We start from the raw sequence: 23,465 nt of genomic DNA, 5'->3' as shown, positions 1-23,465 counted from the left end.
ATACCGACTTGGAAAGATTACATTGCAATATTCGATTCAGTATTTTATATTTTCGGAGTTGTATAAATTAGTTGATAATTTCAAGGTCTGGCCCGGGGAGAAAATTCTATCCGTCTCCAAAAACTACGAAATTTTCCTTGGTATGTATCTCCGACCATACTCAACCTGTGTTACCGGTATTTTCTCAGTATTGTTTTCACCCATAAGGTGATGTTGTGATGTCTGAATTCGTACTACTGCTGACAAGGGTATTTCTGTACTGTCACTCAAGCGTGGTGCGCTCGTCACGTGTTCGACGAGCTGCATAGCACTTTCTCAAGAACTCTTGACACTACTGTGCTTCCTAGCTCTCGGCTTCCCTTAGAGCCTTGTTCATGGAGGATATAAACAGGAGAGCAGACAATAAAAGCATTGAGGAATATAAAAAGGGGTAAAGGAGTGCGAGAACACATTGTGCTGGCTGCTGGTCCCACGTCGAATGTGACCAGCAGCCAAACAAGGTGTTCTTCGCGCTGTTTTACCCCGGTGAGACTGTTCTGTTTTATTTTTTCGTTCTCTTTCCTCCTGCCTTGATTCTCCTTGAATAAGGCTGTAAGAGAGAGCCAAAAGATAGGAAGGATTTTCAGAAATCACAATTACAAGTAAGTAAAATGAATGTATGTGTAGCTAAGAATTTCAAAACTCCTTTGTTGTTTTAGTGAATTTAAGGGGTATGTTAGTTCTGTATTGATGGTCGTAGATCGATCGGAGGTCATGTTATTATGTAGTAGGTAAATGTTAAGTTTCTAGGTGCTTCCAGTTCCTTTAACTTCATCAGCATTCCCTATTGTACAATATTTCGTAAACCACTTGAATTACGCAGGTGTCTATGAAGTCTCTTGTACTTGCCATGGCACATATAGTTATGGGCATGATGGAAATAAACACACAAAAACTGAAAGAACATATTTAGCATTCATGATGCTAAATAAAAAGATGCCCGATCATCTCGCCTTTGTAAATATCTAAATGACATAGATGAAGAAATTTAAGGACATCTTTACGAGACCTTTTTATTTGGACATAGGCAATTTGAACAAAAATTAAAATAACATTATTCAAAATTTTCACCAACCACTGAAAGAAAAAGAAGCACGAAGATTTAAACCAGTTAAGAATGCTCCAAGAGCATAGCCAGAACGAACTTAAAAAGAATGGAGAGATGGAGCGAGGAAGATAACTGTGATTTTACCTACATGTAAAAGTAAATCTTTTTTACACGCACCGTGTTCTGTTTCTCGCAAAATATCATCTCTCTATGACTTAGTGTTCCTGAGATATGGCTCCTTAAATCTCCCGAAATTCGAACTTTTTTGCCCAATATCTGGGGAAGGGAGGCCATTTGGCCAGTAACCAGTTGAGCAGTGGCCACTGGTTACTATTTGGTACCAAACAGTTCACCATCCTCTTAGGTATTGATCAACACCAATATGATCTCTCTATAACTTATGGTTCCCGAGATATGGCTCCATAAATGGAACACGGCCATTTTTTGGCCAATATCACGAGAACGGTAAGTCATAGAGAGATGATTGGCGTTGATCAATACCTAAGAGGATGGTAAATATTTTGGTATCAAATAGTAGCAGCTGGTATCAAAACGTTTACCATCTTCTAAGGTATTGATCAACACCAATATTATCTCTCTATGACTTACGGTTCCCGAGATATGGCTCCTTAAATCTCTGGAAATCGGCCATTGTTTGGCCAATATCTCGGGAATGGCAAGAGTGACACGAAAAATTCCATCACTTTTTAAGATAGTTTTTGATGCTTTATCGAGTGGAGAATTGAAAAAAAAATCGAAAATAACAGACAGACAGACACACAGACATAGAGAATTTAGTAACGAACTTTTAAGTTCGTTGAATATGTATTGTGCGGAGCAGCAAGATTTCATTTCCTAGCGTAAACATTGAAACTTTTTATTAATATATAAATAATCCTTCCACAAAGCTGGAAAAATGCCTTAAGTTTTCAAGATTACGATTAGGAATTAATTTCTGGGCTGTCGGCATCTATGGCCATTTAACCCGTCACGTATGAGGGATGACGTCCCTTGGCGATCACACTATCCGGTGTAAGGGAAGGAAGGGGTCTGGTACCATTATATTAGGTAACCTCATCCAGGAGAGATGGCCTGAAAAAGCTGTTACACGTTTTCGAACGAGTGCTCCACCAGGAATCGGACGCGGGATCGCTCACACCAACTTCAAGTTTTCAATTCGGCGACCAGGTATGATATAATTTCTAAAAGTTGTAAATCAAATTTCCACTAAGTTAATAAATTTCATAGAAACTGAATAATTTGTATCGAATAGATGGTATCTTTCACGAATTTTTAAATTAATCATTAACTTGGCAGGAAATTTTGATAAATTGTGAATAGAATTTCACATTCAGTGCTTTAGGAGAAAATTTATTTCCCTACCAGCCGAAATCCCCGTTCTTCAGGAAAAATAGTTACCAAGTACAGGGCGATTCAAAGAGACGGAAAATTTTGAAAATTGTGTTGGCAACAGTGGGACGTACGCCAGCCTGTCAACGATACCCTGTCATTTAGTTATCATGAATGCTTGGAGTGGTGCGCAATGTGCTTTCGTAATCAAAAGCATTTTACAAGAACAATGACAGTATGGAGGAAGCACGTAGAGAATTCCGCCGTCATTTTAATTTAAGACGCCACGATCGTGTTCCATCAGCACATGCAATTGAAACATGGATACGTAATTTCGAGCAAACTAGTTCGACAATGAAAAAGAAACTTCCAGGCCGTGTGCGAACCGTTCGTATACCAAAAAATATCCAAGCTGTTCGAGATGCTGTCGTAAGAAGTCCAGTGATTTCTTCTTGTGAGGTCATCTTAAAAGCATAGTGTTCTTTAGTCGACCTGCTACAATGGAAGAATTAAAAGCCACAATCCGAGAAGCAATTGCCAAATTCCAGTTGAAATGTTACGTAAAACCATGAGCAATGTAGCGAAGAGACTGCATAAATGTTTGCGTACAGAAGGAGCTCACTTGTAAGATGTCATCTTAAAAAAATAAATTGTACTGTGTGTATTCTAAAATGGCATTATTTCTACTATTAAATGAGGTTTTTTTTAGCAGAAATTGTTTTTATGATAGTATTTAATTTTCAAAATGTCCCTTTTTTAATCAATCTATATTTCAACCCTGTCCCCCTTCTCTTAGGTTAGGCATTTTAATGAAAGTTTATTTACAAAATCCCACTCCATTTTTGGCATAAATTTTGAACTCTCCTATTCTCCTTTAAACCAAAGGGGCATAACAAAAACCATTGTGGACAGGTATGACGTTGTAACCCTGTCGTGATGTCATAATTTATTTTTAGTATTGCGGAGTGACTCCACAATACTACTAACTTCCGTTTCAATTTTGATTTCTTTTTACGTACAAAACAATAATATTTTTTTTTAAATGAACTAAGAAAAGAAAACATACTTTAATTTTATTTTATTTATTTTTTTTAAAGTTCGTTTAGTTTGTGATCTGGTTGTTTCACCTATATGATTTCTTATGTGTTTTGTTTTGGTTTAGAGCTTCTCACTTTTCTAGTTCACAACATTTGAATGAAGTTGGAGTTTGTCATCTGAATTACTTTTTCTTTCTTTCTTTTTTTTTTAATTTCATTATATTTTTCATTTTGCTTTCACTTCACATTATACTACTTATTAAGTATATTGTTAGGTTGTTCACTTGTCTTTGCAGCTTTTATTTTGTTTGAGGAAGAATGTTCGCACACTCTCGTAAACGAAAAGACTGCCTCTAACTTCCAGCGCTATTTCAGAATTCCAGAATTTGCATCCAGTAGATGGTTTTGGTTTTCCCACGAGCACTCTTCACCTATTTCTCTTTGTTCATTTTTTCCCGTTATTTTGGCTTTCCACAAACAACATATTTTTGTGATTTCCCATGATCCTTGTTTTTCCATGGTTCTTCACCTACAGACTCATACTGTGCATTCGTTCTACACTCACTTCACTTTGAATTGATGTTTTCGTTATATGTCCAGCGTTACTCAAGGAGTTTGTGTACGTTTTCGGTGAATGTAAAGATTTTTTTCAGTTAATCCAATGTTCTCGGGATTGCTGCCAGAGTGAGTGTTGCTGTGCTGAGCTTTCGTTACCATACAGCGGCAACATCTTCAGAGCTATGTGTTGGAGGTGCTGGTCGTACAATTTATATTGTGGTCTTTAAGAATCGCTGTGTTTCTATTGGTTGTTTTTGTTGGCCAATGACGTGCTCTGATTTTGCTGGTGGAAACTGCTCTCTGATTGGCTGATGGTTCTTTTCGTACTGAGAAGCTGGATCCAGATGTCAGGTAGATGATAACCTTCGTCTCTGTTGATGGATGGCTTGTATGTACGTAAGCTTTTTTAGTACTTATTCGTTTCTGCTGTTAATTTGTGTAGGATGGTAAAAAGTTTTTCGGCCTCTATAATGTCTTTCATAGCATGATGTTCTAGGATTCCTCTGCCTCTTCCACTTGTGGAATCTGTCTCCATTTGAATACATTGTGTTTGCTTCTCCTTCCCCGCATTCACACTCTCTGCTAGCAGATATTCCTATTTTATATAAATAAGTTTTGTAAGGGCCATATCCGGTTAGAAAGTGTGTGCATCTCTGTGTAGATTTTATATGCTTCATTTCTAGGCGTTTTTTGATTAGGTAATTGTATTAGGTAATAGACTCTTCTTCCTGTCTTTCCAAGGGTCCTCCGTTCTTACCAGAGCTTTAAAGTTTGCTTTTTCTATTGCTTTTTTACTATTCGCTTCTATTCCTATTATTTCTTTGACTTTATCCAAGTCATTTTGCTTTAGCCAATAACTTTTGGTCCGGTTTCTGTTCTGTTCAAATTTCACGTTTCTAACTGTAGTAGTACGACCTAGGTGATACTTAATTCACTCACTTCTAGTCTTTTATATAATAATATAGATAATGATCAATTGAACTTTCAACTTATGTGGAATTTTGTTTCTAAATTTTGACAATAACGATGCGGTGGATCTACTTGAGTATCCAAGCAAGATGTTAACTTAAAAAAAAAAAAGAAAAGTCATGCCATCCACGAACAAAAAATGGCATGTAGAAGAGCAGGAAGTTGTACCTCCGAAATTTTCTTAATTATATTGCATCATGGTTATGAAAACAATCATGAAGATGCGAGCTAATTGATAGGTTAACTTTTGTTACAATTACTGGTAATGAGATTTGAATTGATCTCTCGCAGCTCTTTGGTGCTTGGGGTCCCGGGTTCGATCCCAGCCCCCGCCAAGTGAACTTTGTGGTGGACAAACACCGTGTTCGTGGGTTTCCTCGGAGTTCTCCCGTTTCCTCCCACTTTCTTCATTCCATCATTTCATTCATTACTCATCATCACCGTCTCCTTTAGCCTAACTGGCATAACCGTTGGACGTAAAACTCAAAGATTTCATTTCATTTCTCTTTCACAGCTCGGCGATTCTTCTAACAAGGTAAATGGATTCGCGCAGAAGACGTGAAAGACTCATCAAACCATCTTTTAGAGAGTGGAAAGAAACACTACCTATCACCAGATCTAATGACAGTGTTTCGAGCGAAGATTGCTTACCGTCCAGTGGCAGTAAGTTTCTTCATTACTTACTTTTGTTACATTACTGTTTGTAGAATTAGTTATATTATATTAGAGCAATAAAATCAAAACAGATTCACAGACAGGGCCGTAACTTGGGGGGGAGGGGCAGAGGGCAACTGTCCCCCTCCAGGGAAGCTCCCTACCGTTCGAGGGGTGCCCGCTTTAAAACAAAATTTTCTTATTCCATATGTTCATCTTGATAGCAGGGCCAGATTAAGGGAAGGACCTAGGTGGGCTGTAGCGCCGGGCCTCCAGGTGGATGGGGGCCTCCACTCTGATCAAAGTCTTAGCTGGTTATCTTAAAAGAATCATACAAGATACCATCATCATCATAAAATAAAATATACCAAAAATATGAAACAGTCCTACTATATTTTTACAGAAATTAGGCGAAGTCAGCAAGGGCCACATGTTTTTTCTAGCCCCGGGCCTCCAGGTAGATTAATCCGGTTCTACTTGATAGGTATGGTTGTTATTTTTTTTTCTTTCTTTCTTTTAAAATATCTTTTTCTTTCAAGCAATAGTTACATCATAACCGTAATTAAGACCCGAGTTTTGATAAAAATTGAATTTCTCTTTGAAGGCTTGTTTATGACGAGGGCAATTTAGAGGCTCTGAAAAACGAATATTTCAAATTTTGATTTAAGTTTGAAAGAAGTGTGTAGATTTTTCGCGAATACGTTGAAAACTTGCCGAAGCTTTTCCTCATACCTTCGTAATGAATATATGATTATTTATTTAGTTCTAAGAATTTGGAATTTAAAATCAATATTGTTTTCTTTTTAAAACATGAATGTCATTGCAGACATGAAATGTAATATTGCGAAACTACGGGTGTCATCCAGAAACAGCATTCGAGATTTATGATAAACTTTATCTGAAGCTGATATTCAGGGCCGGCTCTACCGTATGTGCAACACGTGCACTTGCACGAGGCGGCAAGTTTTGAGGAGCGGCAAAATATGTCATAATTATATTATTTAAAATAAATATTTGTTGTTGGAAACAGACTTCATGATGATGGTAGTTACATTAATAAGCTAATCTTCTATCTGAATACTACATTCATAAATCATGTTTAGGTCGCATTAGTTTAAGGTCACATGGACAGTGCTAAAGCAAATAGTCAAACAAATCCGAGCACGAATTGCTTGATTGTTGTCAAATACAAGAACTCAATTCTAGAACAGTAGTGAAAACCTGTTCCATTTAGTTAGTTATCACAGTTTTGATATTAAAACTATTCTTTTCTTTGTGACAAACAACTTCCTTATCATTGAAGTTGGAAACAAGATTTTTTAATTTCTTAAACAGATGTAGAAGGAAAATCAAGAAATAAAGATAAAAGAGTTAGTTGCACTGAATTGCAAACTCATATATTGAGATTGAAGCTTGATATTGAATTCTATAAAAATGATTTCCATTTTTCATCTTCAGGTGTGTTTGCTTTATCCTTCACTAACTTAATACATTATTATTTAAAGAAGAAACAGACACAACGAAATTATATTTGTAGTGTTTAGTCCTTTCTGAGTGCGAGTGCACTTTCTCTCCTCTTCGTTGTTCATGATAGGATAGCATACTTAAAATCGTGGCTTTTAAGATTTGTTCTTTCTGGAGAAAGGGGGGAGGAAATGATGGCATTGCACGGGGCGGCAAATTGCCTAGGGCCGGCCCTGCTTAAACATGGACAGCGGGCGGCAGTTTTGGAGAGGCTTGGTTTACAATCTTTTTAATAAAGTAAAAAGCATGATCGTATACATCTCTTAAAAAAAAAAATCTTCAGACTACTTTTAGTCAGATAGTGTGTGGGCAAGTTCTTGTTTTATTTCTCCTTTGTTATTTGCCTCCAACAAGTGCAGCATTATCTTCACCTTGTAAATTTTCAGATGTGATACTGAGTTGAAAGTCTTCTAGTAGCTTCAGCTGGAAATTAAATCAAAGAAGAGCCTTTTAGCTAGTCAGAGGCGCTACCGGCATAATCCATTTCGTAAGGTGAAAGAGTCTATAAAACGTCATATACAGGCAATTCGCAAATTCTTCTAGATGATACTCAGTTTTTGTGATTTTGATGAACATTACCTTGCATTTGCACAATAAGAATAAGGTGTACATGTAAATGTGAGAACAGAAGGGAACAAAGATATTATTATTATTAAGTATTCTGCCTTTTGGAAAGTCCTGGGACTAATGAGCTTTTTTTTTTTTTTTTCTTTCTTCCTTAATTTTCAGTTTAAGCCTGAAATGTTTCTTCCACGTTTCTAGATTTTCAGCTTCCTCTTTTAACTCCCAATATTTTCTTCTGTTTTTCAAGTCAACAAACATATACTATCATACAATTTCAAGTGATTATATTTAGACACCTATGGCTTACGGGAACATGTTAGAGCAATTAAAGAAAGTAAAATACATTAGTTATAATGCACTTTTACGTAAAATAAAGTTCACTGTTTTTTAATTTTTAGAAAACTGTTAGCTCCTGAGAAAACTTGCTAAATTTGAGGTCATTCTGACCATATCTCAGTAGTTAGAAGAGCAAAAAAATTAATTCCTAATTTAAGATTTGTCTCTGAAACTATTGAAGTTATCAAAGACTGTTTTACTGAAGTTAATTACTTTTCTGTTGAACTTCCTTAAGCAATTTTCGTAAACAATTTTGAGTTTTATGTTTGTCAGGGAATCTTTAAAGTTTTGGATCCATGTTCTCAGTCTCTAGCTTTATCTCATTATAGCGTGCGAAATGGGTTTTAGATATCTGATAATGAAATAATAGTTTGCAAATTACTGAAAGAGGAAAGTCTAATGCAGCTACTAAGGAGTTGTATACATTATAATTTTATATGGTTATGATCGTCTTATAAAGTTTGTAAAATAAATTACTACGACCGTTGACTCGAGAAATTCTAATCTAGAAAAGTGGAAGAAGTTCTTTGGGCTGAAATGCACTCTGTATGAACTTGAGATCTAGAAATTTTCTTCCTGTGCAAATATCTCAAACCGAAGATCATTCATTATATGGCTACTATTTTAATGGTTCTTTATTGAAAAAAACCCTATGAAGAAAGCTTTATTTAAATGATTCTGTCTGATCCCTTTATCCAAATCGCTGAGTGTAGTGTCACAAGCCATTGTCCAGATTGGTGCTCAATGTTCAGTTAACAGAAGAATACACTTAAAACTATGTTTGAGGGCATTTCGATTATTGATATCAGTAAACCTCTAATGCGTCGCTAGGAATTTTAGGGCTTTTGAAGTAATATGAAAGACGTGAAAAAAACTGCTTTCTGTTAAACATTATACCAAGATTTTTCCTTTTTATTTTATTTATTTATTTATTTATTATTTGAGCAAGAAATTTCCACCCGATGATACTTTATAAGAAAAGGATGGTTGAGTGGGAATAACAGATGTTTCGTTACAATTATTTTTAGGTAAACCTCTGTTATTCATCGAGGAGCAAAAGGGGATCTATGTATTCTTATAGTCCTGTATTACCAGTGTTTCGTTTGGTGAGTTGCAATATTAAAGGTTATATAGAACGTATTTTGGTTTATACGGCGTCTTTTTGAAAAGTACTCACATTACGAGACACATTGCCAACACTACCGATGGTGTTCTAATGTTCCCTCAACACTGTGGAATATTGCCCGTCGTCAAAATTTTCATTGGCGAAGCACAGCTAGGGAGCAGTGAGGGTGCATGGACGCCGATGTTAGAAGCATCTTGTCAACAGGACAAAGCAGCAAAAGTTCATTGAATTGGCATCAGGGTTCTTCACAGGAATGTCTTGAAACGGAATGACACAAATTTCTAATTTTCATCTCATTTCTTGATTTAAAAAAAAAAAAAGTAATAAAAATAAATATGTTCTGGTATGAGATGAAGTCTTGTTCATATGAATCCTTACTTGGCCTCCGTACAGTACAACTGTTAATGTTGATCTGAAATATTGGTGGCATAATGGATTCCTGGAAGTATCTTGAATTGATTTCACGTTATTCAACTTTACACAGCAACCTACCCTCATAACTGAATCTCATAAGATCCATAATCCCTTGCGGAAAGCTTTCCTGACAGTAGCAAACAAAGATGCAGTTATACTTGGCATCGTTGTCACTGTATGCCAGCGTCCGAATTTGACCACCAGCAATGAGATGAATGTATGCTTTATCCAGTGTGACGACTTTCTGCCGTTTTGACAACCGAGTGAGGTATTTTTCTTACAGTTTCCTGCAGTCTGTTTTTTTTTCCGCAATGTAGCGCGGGAGCAGATGGTGTACGCGGTTTTTACGGACTCATCTCAGCGGAAGCCGCTTACGAATGGCTATGTTCACATTGGAAGATGTCAAATTGAATCCTTGGTCCATTGAAAGGTGAGTTGGTGAACTTTCTTAGCACTTGCATCGCCGGATCCCCTGCATCACTGTAGGTACCTCTTTCCCTAGATTCCTTTTTTTTGAAGTACTTTTGATGGGCAACTGTTGTACCGCGAAACTACAATGGCTTTCGCAGTAGCCATCCCGATTTTCAGACTTCAATGCTCTGTACGTATGTAGGAAAAGCAAGCATGAGACAGGGCCATAACATACCCTTCCCAGTTCCGGTTTAATTTAAGCACCATTTGACAAAATCTACGCATCTACAACTCCAGACGGATCCCAGCCCCCGCCAAGTGAACTTTGTGGTGGACAAACACCGTGTGCGTGGGTTTTATCGGGGTTCTCCCGTTTCCTCCCACTTTCTTCATTCCACCATTTTCATTCATCACTCATCATCACCGTCTCCTTTAGCCTAACCGACATAACCGTGGGACGTAAAACTCAAAGATATTTACAACTCCAGACGCACTGCAGCTCACGGTAGCAGACGCGTCGTTCTAGGATCATTTCCCAGAGAGCAGTGGCGTTTCTAATTCGGTCCGATATAAACCGAACAACCCTTGGTTCTGAATTTTAAAAGTATTTTGTTGAGGTATGAGTGTTTTGTCAATAATCACGAATTTATTATTTTTCTTAATGTGAATAAAGAATAGATTTCACTCATTAATTTTAATTTTCTTCCGTTCTATGTTTAATTTGATTTATGTATTCTTTTATATATATATATATATATATATATATATATCTTTATTTATTTAGTTAGTTATTTACTTATTTTTATGTTTTCATTATTTACTTATGGTTTTCTGCATTTTGTTAATGCTTTTAAAAGGTCTCAAGCTTTATAATTTTTTGATTTAGCTCTTTATTTCAAGCAGGTGTTTCCAAGATCTTGTTTTCACGTATTTTATTGTTAGAAAGCTGTTTCCGGCTATTATCAGTTCATAGTTGTTTTTTATGTTGTGACTCATCAATTTGCCCAGGTGAAAGGCAGTTACGCTCGCCCCCGGGGGGGAGGTAGTTCTATTAAAAGAAAAGTGAACTTTTAATGAGTAGTGATTCCTGATTGGTGGAAAGAACTAATATCCTCTTTCTTTATTGTATATAACTTTTATTTCTGATTTCAGTTGTAGAGTGTGGTCTGGAGAGTGTAGTCTGAGGAAGGAAGTGCTATACTTCCGAAACCGTTACTTTTCTAGTTTATTTTTTTATAAGAAATTACGCCTTGTAAGAAAGCTGTGTTTTTCTTTATTCTAGTTGTTGTTGCACAAAACACAACAGTGGAAATCCACGTTTGAACTTTTCGAAAAGAAATTACGCATTTCTTTCAGCGAAAATTTTGCAAAAGAAATGTACAAAAAATTTTTAATTTACTGAAACCCCCCAAATAAGTATTTAGAATATTGACATGTTAGATATTTTGCAGGAAAATTTACTTTTCTGCACTCAAGTCTACATTCATTTTTATATTTATAGTTTTAGTTATTTGAGAATTATTATTTTTTAATGTAAGAAAATGTAGATTAGTAAAAATTCAAAATTTCTTCGTAAGTTTGTTTCATTACAAGGAAAAGAATAAGAGATTTACAAAATGCTTACTTCCTTGCAGAACCACATCTACGTATTCTTCCTCCTGAAACGTTAGTTATGGAAAAGCATGGCAGTGGATCCAAAGGTTTCATCACAATTCTGAATGTTGGCTTTGACACAGTGTTCTTTACGGTAAGGACTAAGAGATTATAGGTAGAATGATGCTAATTTTGCTGATTGCATATACAATACTCATTTACATTAAATAAAGCGTCTAATATATAAATGAAGCCGTGACTTTCATAACCACACAAGTCCAGCTGAAGAGATTTGAATATTTCGTGGAAATGTGAAATTGGAAATCAGATTTTTTCATAGTTACACTTTGCTTAATAACAAATGTCACAAAATATTAAAATAAGGAGTATTACAAGTAATTTGTCTGTAATGAAAGAATGAAAATACTGGACTTGTGTTATTATGGAACTCATTAATCTGTTACATTGGTTTTAGATACTATAACTTTGATTTGCAAAAGCAATATACTGATGTTTAAACAATAATGTCTGCAAATGAAACAACAAAGAGTCACTGTGCTTAAATCCATTCTCTTTTTTCACAATAATGTAATACAACAAACAACACATTTAGTTTACTTATATCTTTCCTTCACTTAATCCGAATCCCACACTTCACTTTCTGATTCCTCAGCACTGGGAGTCTGGTCTTTATCATACTGGTCCAGTAAGGTTGTTCTGCAGGTGAAATTGAAGACAGGTATTTTTAATAACTCTAGCTTTAGTAGCTTTCAGGGGAATTTCGGCTCTATATGCTCTCTCCAAGTTTTTCGCATCAACTTTTGCTTTTCCGGTCATAATGAATGTTTCTGTAACTAAGCCGCTTGATGTCTTGCTTGCAGTGATATGTATTCAATTATTTTATAAAATGTCACTTTCCACTTTTCTTCTTGTTTAGTAAGTGGAAACTGTTCTTTAATTTTGAAAAAAAAAAAATCTTCAATCATACTTTGTTCCACTTTAACCACATTAGTATTTCTTGATGCGCGCTACAGTGGAACGTTGTGCTGTTATGATTCACAACGTGTCGGCTGTTTCTTTCCAGATCAACACAGGTCCAATGGACTTGTGTGCCAATGAAACTCAATACGTCAGTAAGATACGGAAAACGGGAACTTGTGTTATTTTGAATGTCAAGCAATAGAGCTTAGAGGATTACAACGATATACAGGGTGTTTCAAAACAACACCGACAACATTTGGGAGGTGATTCCTGACACCAATATAAGACAAAAAGTATAGCCCAACCTGGGTGCACAAGTGCTACCTTTCGGAGTTATAAGCATATAATTTGAAGTACTCACGAACTACTTATATAACAATTATTGCGGAAGTACCGCAGGATTCTAAGAAACATGGATATTTGGATAGAGCACATACTCGTTTATGCAGGGGCGGCAAATAACTTAGAGCAGAGGGGCGCAAAATATATAAATACAGGCCTTAATATCATTATTAAAAATAAATTTAGAATAAGTAATTATTACTTGCAGTGTAGGTAGAATTCCTTCCATATATATCTAATCCTAAAGACAAGTAGTAATACTGATTTACTAAGATCATATAAAATTTTTAAAAAGTTAGCAATTAATGTATTCCTCTACTGACTAAAAGCAGTGTTGTAATACATATTTCTGAAGTTCTTTTTTTAAATTTAGCAGCATAGCCCTGAGTCTTTATCCCCATAGCAGAACATGCCGCGATCTGCGATGTGATCGCAGAAAAATTGCCAGAGGGAAAAAATAGCCAACAGAAAAGTATAAAAACATGCCTGCTGTCCCATTTTTCATAGACGTCTTAAATGCACGAACAACTCGCATATTGAACTGTTTTTTACGTCGCGTAAAGCGTATTTTTTAGCAATCACAAGTGTTTCTTCTGCAGAAAATTTTTACAGAATTCCTGTAGAAAATTGTTGACATTCAAAAGCTCATCGCAGGAAGACAAAGAAAGTTCTGTCATCGGGGTCTTTATGTCTTTGGGAAGTTTATTGTAGAACATGATACCCGCGTATTTACACCCTTTTTCATATAATACAGTTCTGTGTTCTACAATAGAAAAAATTTGTTTGTTTCTTGTATCATGATTATGTTGTTGTTCTACTCGCGTAAGGATACCTCTAGGTGTCTCTTTACAAATATCAGAAAATGTAAGCTATATAAACAGGGTACTGGAAGTATGAAGTTTTTTTAAATATTGGTTTGCAGTAATCTTTTGGTTTAGCAGTTGCCATTATTATTATTCGTTTCTGTATTATAAAAATTATTTTTGGCTTTGTGTGTGTGTCCCCAAAACATAATGCCGTATGCTCCACTGAAATAATCCAAAGTAAATTGTTTTTAAGTAGATTTTTTTAAAACACGTTTTTAAGTCAATTTAATTGCGAAATAAATCTGATTTAATTTTTTACTAAGCTTACTTATATGCATATCCCAGGAGAGATTTTCATCGATCAAAATTACTAAAAACTTGGTTGATGTCTTATGAACGTCTTAAGTTGCTTAACTAATGCTTAGTCTAGTTTTACCTATGCATTTAACTACACATTATTGATCAAGAAATCAGTGAACTGCTCCACATTTTTGGGGAGAAATACAAAGAATATTTTTCAATGGCTCTGTAAAGAAGTTAGTGTATCTACTGATTCAATTCAGTGTACTCCATAATTACTAGTTTTCTACACAACTATCAAAGCTCTACTAGGGTCTTAGGAAATTTGAATGAACCATATATCAATTTTGATAGGTTGAATTTAACATACTAAATGTTTTTGTAAATCTTATGTCATTCTGAAGAGTATTGGATGCTTTACTTAAGAATGCCACTTGCAAGGGTAATGTTACGAATCTTAGTTATGTAATTGTATACTTCCTTCAAAACGGGTGTTTATTGTAAGCTGTTAATGAGATCATATGCTTTAAGTTAGAAATAATTTATATTCTCCTTGGGCCTCTTATTACACTTTGTTTAGGCCAGGGCTTCTTAACGTGGGGCTCTCGACCTCGGTGATCGCGAAGATAAGCGGAAGAGATAAATGTAATTAGAATCCAATACCGGAAAATATTTTTAAATATTATTTTGAATTTTGTTCTGATAGGTATATTTTTAGTTTTATACATACTGTTAAGACCAACAAGAGGTAGGTCTACTAAAGATTTTCAACGGGTGCACAATTGTTTAAAAATTAATTTAATTGCAAGAGGTACGATATGAAATAAAATGAGAACTGCATTGCAATGTTCCTTTTTCTCTTCTTTATCGAAAGGATAATGTCCTCTGTAATCTGACTCCACTAAACTTCTTTTATATAAATCTCTTTCGATAGCAGACTATAATAAAAGCTCGCATGGACGGGTTAATTCGTTTGTATGTTAAATGAGTGCTCATTAATATATTATATAATTATATTTTGGCGTTAGATATTACAATTGCTACAATGTCGCACGGACGTCTTAACACTAGGGTCGTACCTCTCCAACTAACTTATTGAACTCTCTTTTCACATTCAGTGTATCCAACCACAATATAATACCACTAATTCATTTTTTTTTTACTTTTTTATGCATACAAAATAATTCAACTAATCTTTAGAAAATACTAAACACTACAGCATATTGAAATATCAGGAAAATACAAATGCAACAAAACCTGCATATTGAAATAGAATTAAAATTGAAAGCTATTAAGATACCTGAGCATGGTGTGATTTCACTAGTTCCAACAAGTACGGCTACTTTAAAGGTTTATTAGTCAGAATTTGACTTTAGATTATCACGATGTATTCACAAGCTAATAATATCAGATTTGCTCTCACAGTTCTAAAGGAACTATAATCTGTAACTAAATGCATTATTTAAAAAGAAATTTATTAGCATCTATTTAACTGTTTCTAGTTTTTGTGAATGCTTGGTGATATCTGTGTTAGGCAACAGACAACGTCAAATGAAGATATTCAAGCATTTCTTTTTTACATATACCAATATATGTTTATCTTCCTCGAACTCCTGAACATTATAATAGGGCACAGTAACTAACCAATCTTACACTTTATTTTTAAATTGAGTAATAGGTATATTTTGCGTGTGTATTGGTATCATGTTCATTAATTTTATACCTTGTATTGTATAGCTGTTTTTGATTTATGATGGTCTGCTATATGGTATACCAACTTGTTTAGAAGATCTTGTATGATGAATATCTTGTCTCCACTGCATTTCTGGCATATTTTGTTTTACATATACTAAAACCTTATATACAAATTAACAACAGTCATAAAATTCAACTTACAGAACAAAGGTTTACAGTGTTCTGTATATCATGCTCTACTGATTTTTTTGTTTTTTGTAGTAGCAGAACCTCAATTATGTAGTTACTGTTACCCCAAAATAATATTCCATATTCTATGGTAGTTTCAAAAAAAGCATCATATGCTGATCTTATGTACTTGTTCGGAACTATATCTTTTAAATTTCGTATTAAACGTATTATCCTGGAAGGTTTTACACACATATATTCTACATGTGCTTTCCACGTTAATTACCTATCCGGAATGATACCAAGAAATTTTACATTCTTCGATGCTACTGGACACTCGTTTAATGAAAATAATTATTTAGTAGTTTTATTTTCATTAAGAAGAAATCCGTTTGCCATTCCTTGGTTTCTATAAAGGTTTTCTCATTCAATATCATTAGCTCTGTAAGATTATTGCTGGTCATTAGCAAGCTTGTGTTATCAGCATAAAGAAAGGATTTAGTTGACATATTCAGTGGTAAATCATTTATCATCAATATAAACAATAACGGTCCCAGTACAGAACCTTGAGGAAGTCCTTGTCTTATTGGAATGCTATCCGATTCCATTCCATTGACATTAACAATCTCAGTGTGGCGTTTTAGGTATGTTTTAATAAAGTTCAGACTTTTATCTTGAAAACCATTAACCCCAATTTTCTTAATAGTACATTATGTTGTACACAGTCAAAAGCCAAACCATTGAATGATAAATTTATCCAAGAACATATTTGACGTGCAAGTATAATAGTTTAGATTTTAGACTTCCAAATTGTTGTATGCCTAAGTGTAGCAAATCTTATCCAATGCCTTCATCCGTCCGTCTGTTTAGCTTGTCGACAAGTGTCAGAGCAAAGACGGTAAGAATATCGAGATGCTGTTTTCTGCAGTCGATTGAGCGTCCCAAGGGTAGGTTCCATATCCTCTGTTAACTATCTATTCAAACCGAAAGTGTTTCAAATTAATCACTTCCGGTTTCAGGGTTTGTTGCCATAAAACGAAAACGGTAACAGATAGCGATAAGTGGTTTATGGAAACGATTGAGCGTCTCAAGGTAACGTATCATAATTATACCAAAACCGAAAGTGGTTGAGATTTACTACTACTTCCGGTTTCAATACTGATTTTCATAAAGCAAAACCTGAGAGAGATCGAGATGCTGTTTCCTACAATCGATTCACCGTCTCGAGACTAGATTCCATCCACTCTAGAGTTGGGGACCAATTCAAACATAGATTTACTACGATAGATATTGTTTGTTGGTTCGACGATACCGCAAGAAGAATAGTCTCTACTCTTGTTTCCGACAGGGAGTGTTCGAAACAGAGACAAAATGACAAAAGATGGGCGCGGTGGCTCAGTGGTAGAGCTCTCACCTCTGGCGTCTAGGGTTTCTCATTTGATCCCTGCATGGCAATAGCAAGTAATGTTTGAAAGTGTGCTCCGCTTTTTGCGACTACGTGTCAGTGCCTATGTGCAGATTGGTTGAAGTTTTTTTGAGTATCTTTTCTACTTTTGCCACAAGTACAAATGTTACAAGATCTCTGAAACCTTAAGTATAGTTATTTGTGCTAGTTATTCTACATTGAATAATGAGTTAAGGCCAAGTGAGGCACGACAACGCACATTCACACACGGCCAAGCGTACCCGAGAGCTCTTGAATGGTTTTGGATGGGAGGTATTCGATTACCCGCCATACAGCCTGGATGTGGTACCGAGCAACTACCACCTGTTCCTAGCGATGAAAACATGGCTCGCTACGCAACGCTTTAAAACTGACGCCGAACTGTATGCTGGCGTAAGCCAGTGGTTGAAATTGCATAGGCAAATTTCTACCATGGCAGTATTAAAAAACTTGTGCCACGGTATATGTGCTTTAATTTACATGGCAATTATGTGGAAAAATTGCTTAAGAGTGCACCTTCAAATGCAATTTGGTTTGTTCATTCTGTTACTTTTTTTATTTTATTTCAAACCGTCTTTTACTTTTTTGGACAGCCCTCGTATTTTAGAATGTTCTGGAGAACAGATTCAGTATTACTAATTCACCATTTATAATTTCAGATTAAGTGTCCGGAAAAGAAAGTGGGCAGAAAGATATCTACGTTCATCGCAACCCCTTCGTGCCAAATAATTGAACCAAAGCAAAAGGTTGAAATAGAAATCAGCAGTAACTCATTTGAAAAAGAGAAACAGACATTTCGGATTTTCGCTGTGTGCCTGCCGAAATATTTTCATAAAAAAACAAAGAGCTGGCGTCTGAGAAAGGTAAATTAAATTTTTAATCTTCTAACCTATGTAACTCAGTTTTGTACAGTCGATTTATAAGTCAAGTTAGGATTTTTGCCAAATTAATAAAGGGTAGGGGACATCGCAATAGATTTTCTCTCTCACCTCTTATTTAAATTGAATCCTGTCATGCTTTAGTTATTACGGAACCGTTTATTTACGATGTATGAACAAAAATATCACATGCGTTTGGGGAAAACTGTATCGAAGAAATCAACTCAGAGAGCAAACTACCCCTTGTGGATTCTTTTATGAGAAATTAGCCATATACAGTGGAGTCTCGACAATTCGAACTTGGATAATTCGAACAGAAGTCAATTCCCCTTAAAAACTGTATTGAAAACAATAGTAAAAAAGCGTGAATAAATCGAACTTTTGAACCTATGTTTTGGATAATTCGAAGTAAATACAGTTAACAATTTTTAATGTTGGACAGATGTAAACAGAGAAATACAGTTTTAACGTGTTTTCAGTTATCCAGATGCAGCCATAGGGAAGAGTAATACAAAAGATAAATAGAAAATCAATGTAATGATAAAGATGAAGGTGAGTTGAGGAAGAAGTAAAGATAGATAACGTGTGCCAATCTCATCTTGTTTCAGAATTGGTTGAAAATTTAAGATGAATTATTGATAAAGTCAACCAAATGTTATTAATATCGTATTCCACGCAATACATGAAATTCAATATTTATTGACCGTACAAAAACAATCAAATTTAAGCAAATGAGGTTTACGACTTCTTAAAAGTGAGAACAGAATATTCAAATTGTTACTGGTGTTTAATTGTTTGGGCTATTCAATGAATGTTGTAGTGTTGTACGTAAGTATACTTTCCATTGCACACGTAGTTTGAATTATGTGGAGTCAATGTCGTTTGTTTGTTTGCGGTTTTCGATCACGCAAATAATAAGCTGCTTTAAAGGTAAAGTCTACAAAATATGAATATGTTTCTGATGCACAGTACTTTGGTTTGTTTGTTGTTATATATGTGAAAATGAATGTTATTGGATAATTCGAAGTTTTTTCGTGTCCCCTTGGACTTTGAATTAAAAAGAGTCCACTGTAATTGGAGCAAAGCTTCTTTTTACTCGATTTAGGCATTCGTTTATTCGGATACTCCTCCGAGATGATAGAACCCTTCTTCACCAATTTTCACATGGTGATTCGAGGGCGCTCATTGAGTGTCGTAAGGGGTAGCATGTCCCGATCGGACATACAGTTGAGGAATAATCACCGAAAAACAGGGTGCACATAGACTTAACATAGGAAAAGCATTTGGCGCGCGAATTCTCATTGTGAGCAATGGAAAATAGAATTTTCAGCGTTAGAAATACGGCGAAGCCCTTCTCGTTTTGTTCTGCAAACACAAGTTTTCAAAGCCATGATGCTTTTCGCTGATATGCCAAAGTCAACTATTTGCACGTCGTGTTCGTTCACGAAAACTATATTGATGCACTGAAAATTCTATGAATATTGTGCACCTAGTAGGGTTACTACAGAAATGCTTATTTGTGAAATATCGACAAAATTGTCTAGGCCGCTCTTGAGAAAATCATCTGTAGAGAACACTCCCAGCAGTAAACTACCACTTGTAGAATTTATCATTGAAAGTGATTCATCCCGTATTAGTGAACTGCTAATTAAGTATTTGTTAATGAAACAAGACCAAATCAGCCGAACAGTCTTTGAGCAAATAGTCGGAAAAGAAACTCACCCTTAAGAGGAGTAAACTACCTCTTTTCTGAATTTTTCAATGCAAAATTATGTATATCATATTGTTGGCTTCTTAATAGGTACAACATTTATTGGTAAAATATGAACTAAATTCCCTGAGTCGTTTTTGTGAAAATCGTTCGGGGGAAACCTATTTACAAGAGTAAACTACCGCTTCTGGATCTTCCCCAGAGAAAAAAAAATGAAATGAAATCTTTAAGTTTAACGTCCCACGGTTATGCCGGTTAGGCTAAAGGAGACGGTGATTATGAGAAACGAGTGAAATGGTGGAATGAAGAAAGCGGAAGGAAACGGGAGAACCCCGAGAAAACCCACGAGCACGGTGTTTGTCCACCACAAAGTTCACTTGGCGGGGGCTGGGATCGAACCCGGGACCCCAAGCACCAGAGGTGAACGCTCTACCACTGAGCCACCGCGCCACCCTTCCCCAGAGAAACGACGTATACAATAAATACGGTTGTTAATATGGAAAATGAACAAAATCGCTAGAGCCATTTTTGAGAAACTTCCTTTTTTTTTTACTTTCGCGCGTCAGTAAACTACTCTTACGTGTGGGGGTAGGCAGAGAATTAGGAAATGAGGAATCGCATAAAAAACTAAGATTTGGTCTAAATATCTCCAACTGTATGACCTCCAGGTGAGTATACATTAGAACGAACGCAGGAACGTATAATAATTTTTTCGGTTTGTGTGGGGCATGAAAGGTTTAAATCCGTTGAAATCACGAATTCGTCTTTTTTTTTTTTCTTTCTTCCTTCTCTCTTTTTGTTACTCGAAAATAATTTTAAAAATTATTCTCAGAAAGAGAACATTGTATTTTGTTCACAGCATATTTTTCTTATACTCAATGTCACATATTAGTTTCTGAAATTCATTTCTACTCGCTTGAAAGTAAAACAAAATTTTTTACTGTTCACTATCAATTAAGCCATTTTGTCTTTCTTGGCAGTGCTAAATATTTTAATATTTTGTATTACGAAAACCCTGAATATGTAAGGCATGAATTGCAAATAGTGTACAATGATATGATTTATAATAAGGGTCGATCGTAAATTCAAAATAACAAAAAAATCTGGAAAATTATATTGCACTGGTGTTCAATTATCTTTTTTATGTGCAACCACACGCCAAACATACCGTCGCTGCTCTTTCAAATACCGCTATGTGTAGGTTTCGTTCAAAATGTGATTTTTACAGATATAGAACAGTTTGGTGTAGAGCGAATACCTTCAAAGACTCTTACGTGATATAATTTATTTGAGGGGTAATCACGTCATACAACAAAATCCGTCATATGATGTTGCGGTTAAATTCCTCTTACCATTTTCCGCTATGGTCAAGGACACACAACTAATTTTATGGTTAAATTGTAACAATAATGCTTGCCCGGCTGTATCACATACCTGACTTTTTTCCTGCTGCCTAACAAATAATGGATTCCTTTATCTCTCCTGTAAAATTTTGAATTTAGCACATAGCGGTTTTTTAAAGGCGCAACGAAGATATTCTACTTAAAGAAATTAAGGAGAATTCAGACGAATTTTCTAAGATATTTGGCATCCTCGGAAACAGCCCTATATCTCTATAAATAAAATCCACTTTATACGTAGAATTAGCAATCCCAAATATATTCTAACCAAAAATGTTGAATAATGTTTCAATATAGAATGTCGTTTCACTACAAATTGTACAACAATGTTACGGATTATTTCAAGTATTTCCATGTCTGAAAGTTCAAGATCCACTACGTAAAATGCAGGTGATCAGTTTTCATCTGTTTTGTGCAGATAACCAACGAACAAATGAATCGTTTACGGCAAAAAGCAAACATGTCCAACATTTACTCATTTCCTTTTTTGTGACGAGAATGGTCTGTAATAGGTCAACGGATCGTTTAGCACGGAAATGACACTTGTCCGCTAAATAACAATGGGCATCGCGACGCCTTCAATTTTCATGTTATGGTGGAAATATCGTAAAGATAGTTTTCTTCAATTTTTTTGCCTCTCCTACAAACATTACGAAATGTGAACTTATTTGCTTTCTGCAATGAGCGGTTCAAATATGAAGAGGGGTGTCGTTACCATAGGGACTTAGGGTATTCAAGATAGGACATTAAGTAAAACCTGAAAATTTTAAACATTTGTTGGAGATTGTTCTTATTGCTCTTTTACTTGGGCCGCGGTGGCTCAGTGGTAGAGCGTTCACCTCTGGTGCTTGGGGTCCCAGGTTCGATCCCAGCCCCCGCCAAGTGAACTTTGTGGTGGACAAACACCGTGTGCGTGGGTTTTCTCGGGTTCTCCCGTTTCCTCCCACTTTGTTCATTCCATCATTTCATTCATTTCTCATAATCAACGTCTCCTTTAGCCTAACCGGCATAACCGTGGGACGTAAAACTCAAAGATTTCATTTCATTTTTTTATCTTTTACTTGTGCCTTGACACAAAAATAAATATATATATATATAAACAGCAGTGGCGTACGCCAAAGAGGTTTCGGGGTATAAACGCCTCTTGCCCAAGATACTATGCAAAACTAAACATTTACTCTTCAAATTATTATTATTAAGTATTCTGCCTTTTGGCAGGTTCTAGGACTAATGAGTTTTTTTTTTTTCTTTTTCTCTTCCTAATTTTGAGTTTGGGCTTGGAAATGGTTCTTCCATGTTTCTCGATCTTCAGTTTTATCTTTTAACTCCTAATGTTTTATTTAAAAAAAATCATCGATCAGTTATGTTCTTCTTCCTATTCCTCGCTTTCCTTCCATTTTTCGTTCTATGGCGGTATGAAGAAGACAATTTCTTTGCAAGATGTGTCCGATCCAATTGGCCTTTCTACGAAGGGTGCTGGCTAGAAGTATCCTCTTCTCTCCTATCGATTTTAAAAAAATCATCGTTTGTTGCTCTCTCTCTCTCTGTCCATTTTATTTTCTCCATTTTCCTCCAATACCACATTTCAAAATTAGGAAAAATCCGGGAAATTTTCCGATTCCCTTTTTCGAAAACTTTGAGCCCTCGGACCCGGGCCTGGGTTGACGTAGGGATCTCAAAATCATTTGAAAAAATACGTAGTTAGGTACACAATCGTATGCAAAATTTCAGTCTGAAATCTTGAAAACTAAGGGCGGTAAAATATTTTCAAAATCTCAGGTTGATATATATATACAACGTGATGTAAAAATTTTCTAAAACAAGACTGTCAATGAGTTATTCTTTTCAGAATAAAGAAACCTTTCTAAAGATACCACTCGCATGCCCATATCATACACCACAAACGGGAAATTATTGAGAAACCGGGAAATTTTCGGAAAAATCTCTTTTTGAAACATTCGGGCCCGGGTTGACGTTAAAAAAAACTTAGAAGAATAGACATTGCGCTTACAGAATCTCAATCTGATATCTTGAAAACTAAGGGCGGGAAAAATTCTTGAAATCTGGCACAAGGTCAAAATTATGTATATATTATACATTATACGTAGCACATAATT

General features: G+C 35.5%; 1 protein-coding gene across 11 annotated transcripts in view; it reads left to right on the top strand.

Annotated features, from left to right (window-relative positions):
* The window catches only part of LOC145674468 (uncharacterized), a 139,893-nt gene that overhangs the window by 9,709 nt on the left and 106,719 nt on the right, over window positions 1-23,465 (top strand). For 10 of the 11 annotated variants that reach the window (XM_081744574.1, XM_081744572.1, XM_081744571.1 and 7 more), the window contains exons 3-5: window positions 5,516-5,664; window positions 11,665-11,777; window positions 18,019-18,222. In XM_081744574.1, the coding sequence (XP_081600700.1) occupies window positions 5,541-5,664; window positions 11,665-11,777; window positions 18,019-18,222 (441 nt within the window). In that variant the 5' untranslated portion in view covers window positions 5,516-5,540. The remainder of the gene's footprint in view (window positions 1-5,515; window positions 5,665-11,664; window positions 11,778-18,018; window positions 18,223-23,465) is intronic. The other variant, XM_081744576.1, reaches the window with a different exon arrangement.

The sequence above is a fragment of the Thermobia domestica genome, chromosome 17 (assembly GCF_964235325.1).
Source record: "Thermobia domestica chromosome 17, izTheDome1.hap1.1, whole genome shotgun sequence".
Taxonomy (NCBI): domain Eukaryota; kingdom Metazoa; phylum Arthropoda; class Insecta; order Zygentoma; family Lepismatidae; genus Thermobia; species Thermobia domestica.
This window is presented reverse-complemented; position numbering and strand designations above follow the sequence as displayed.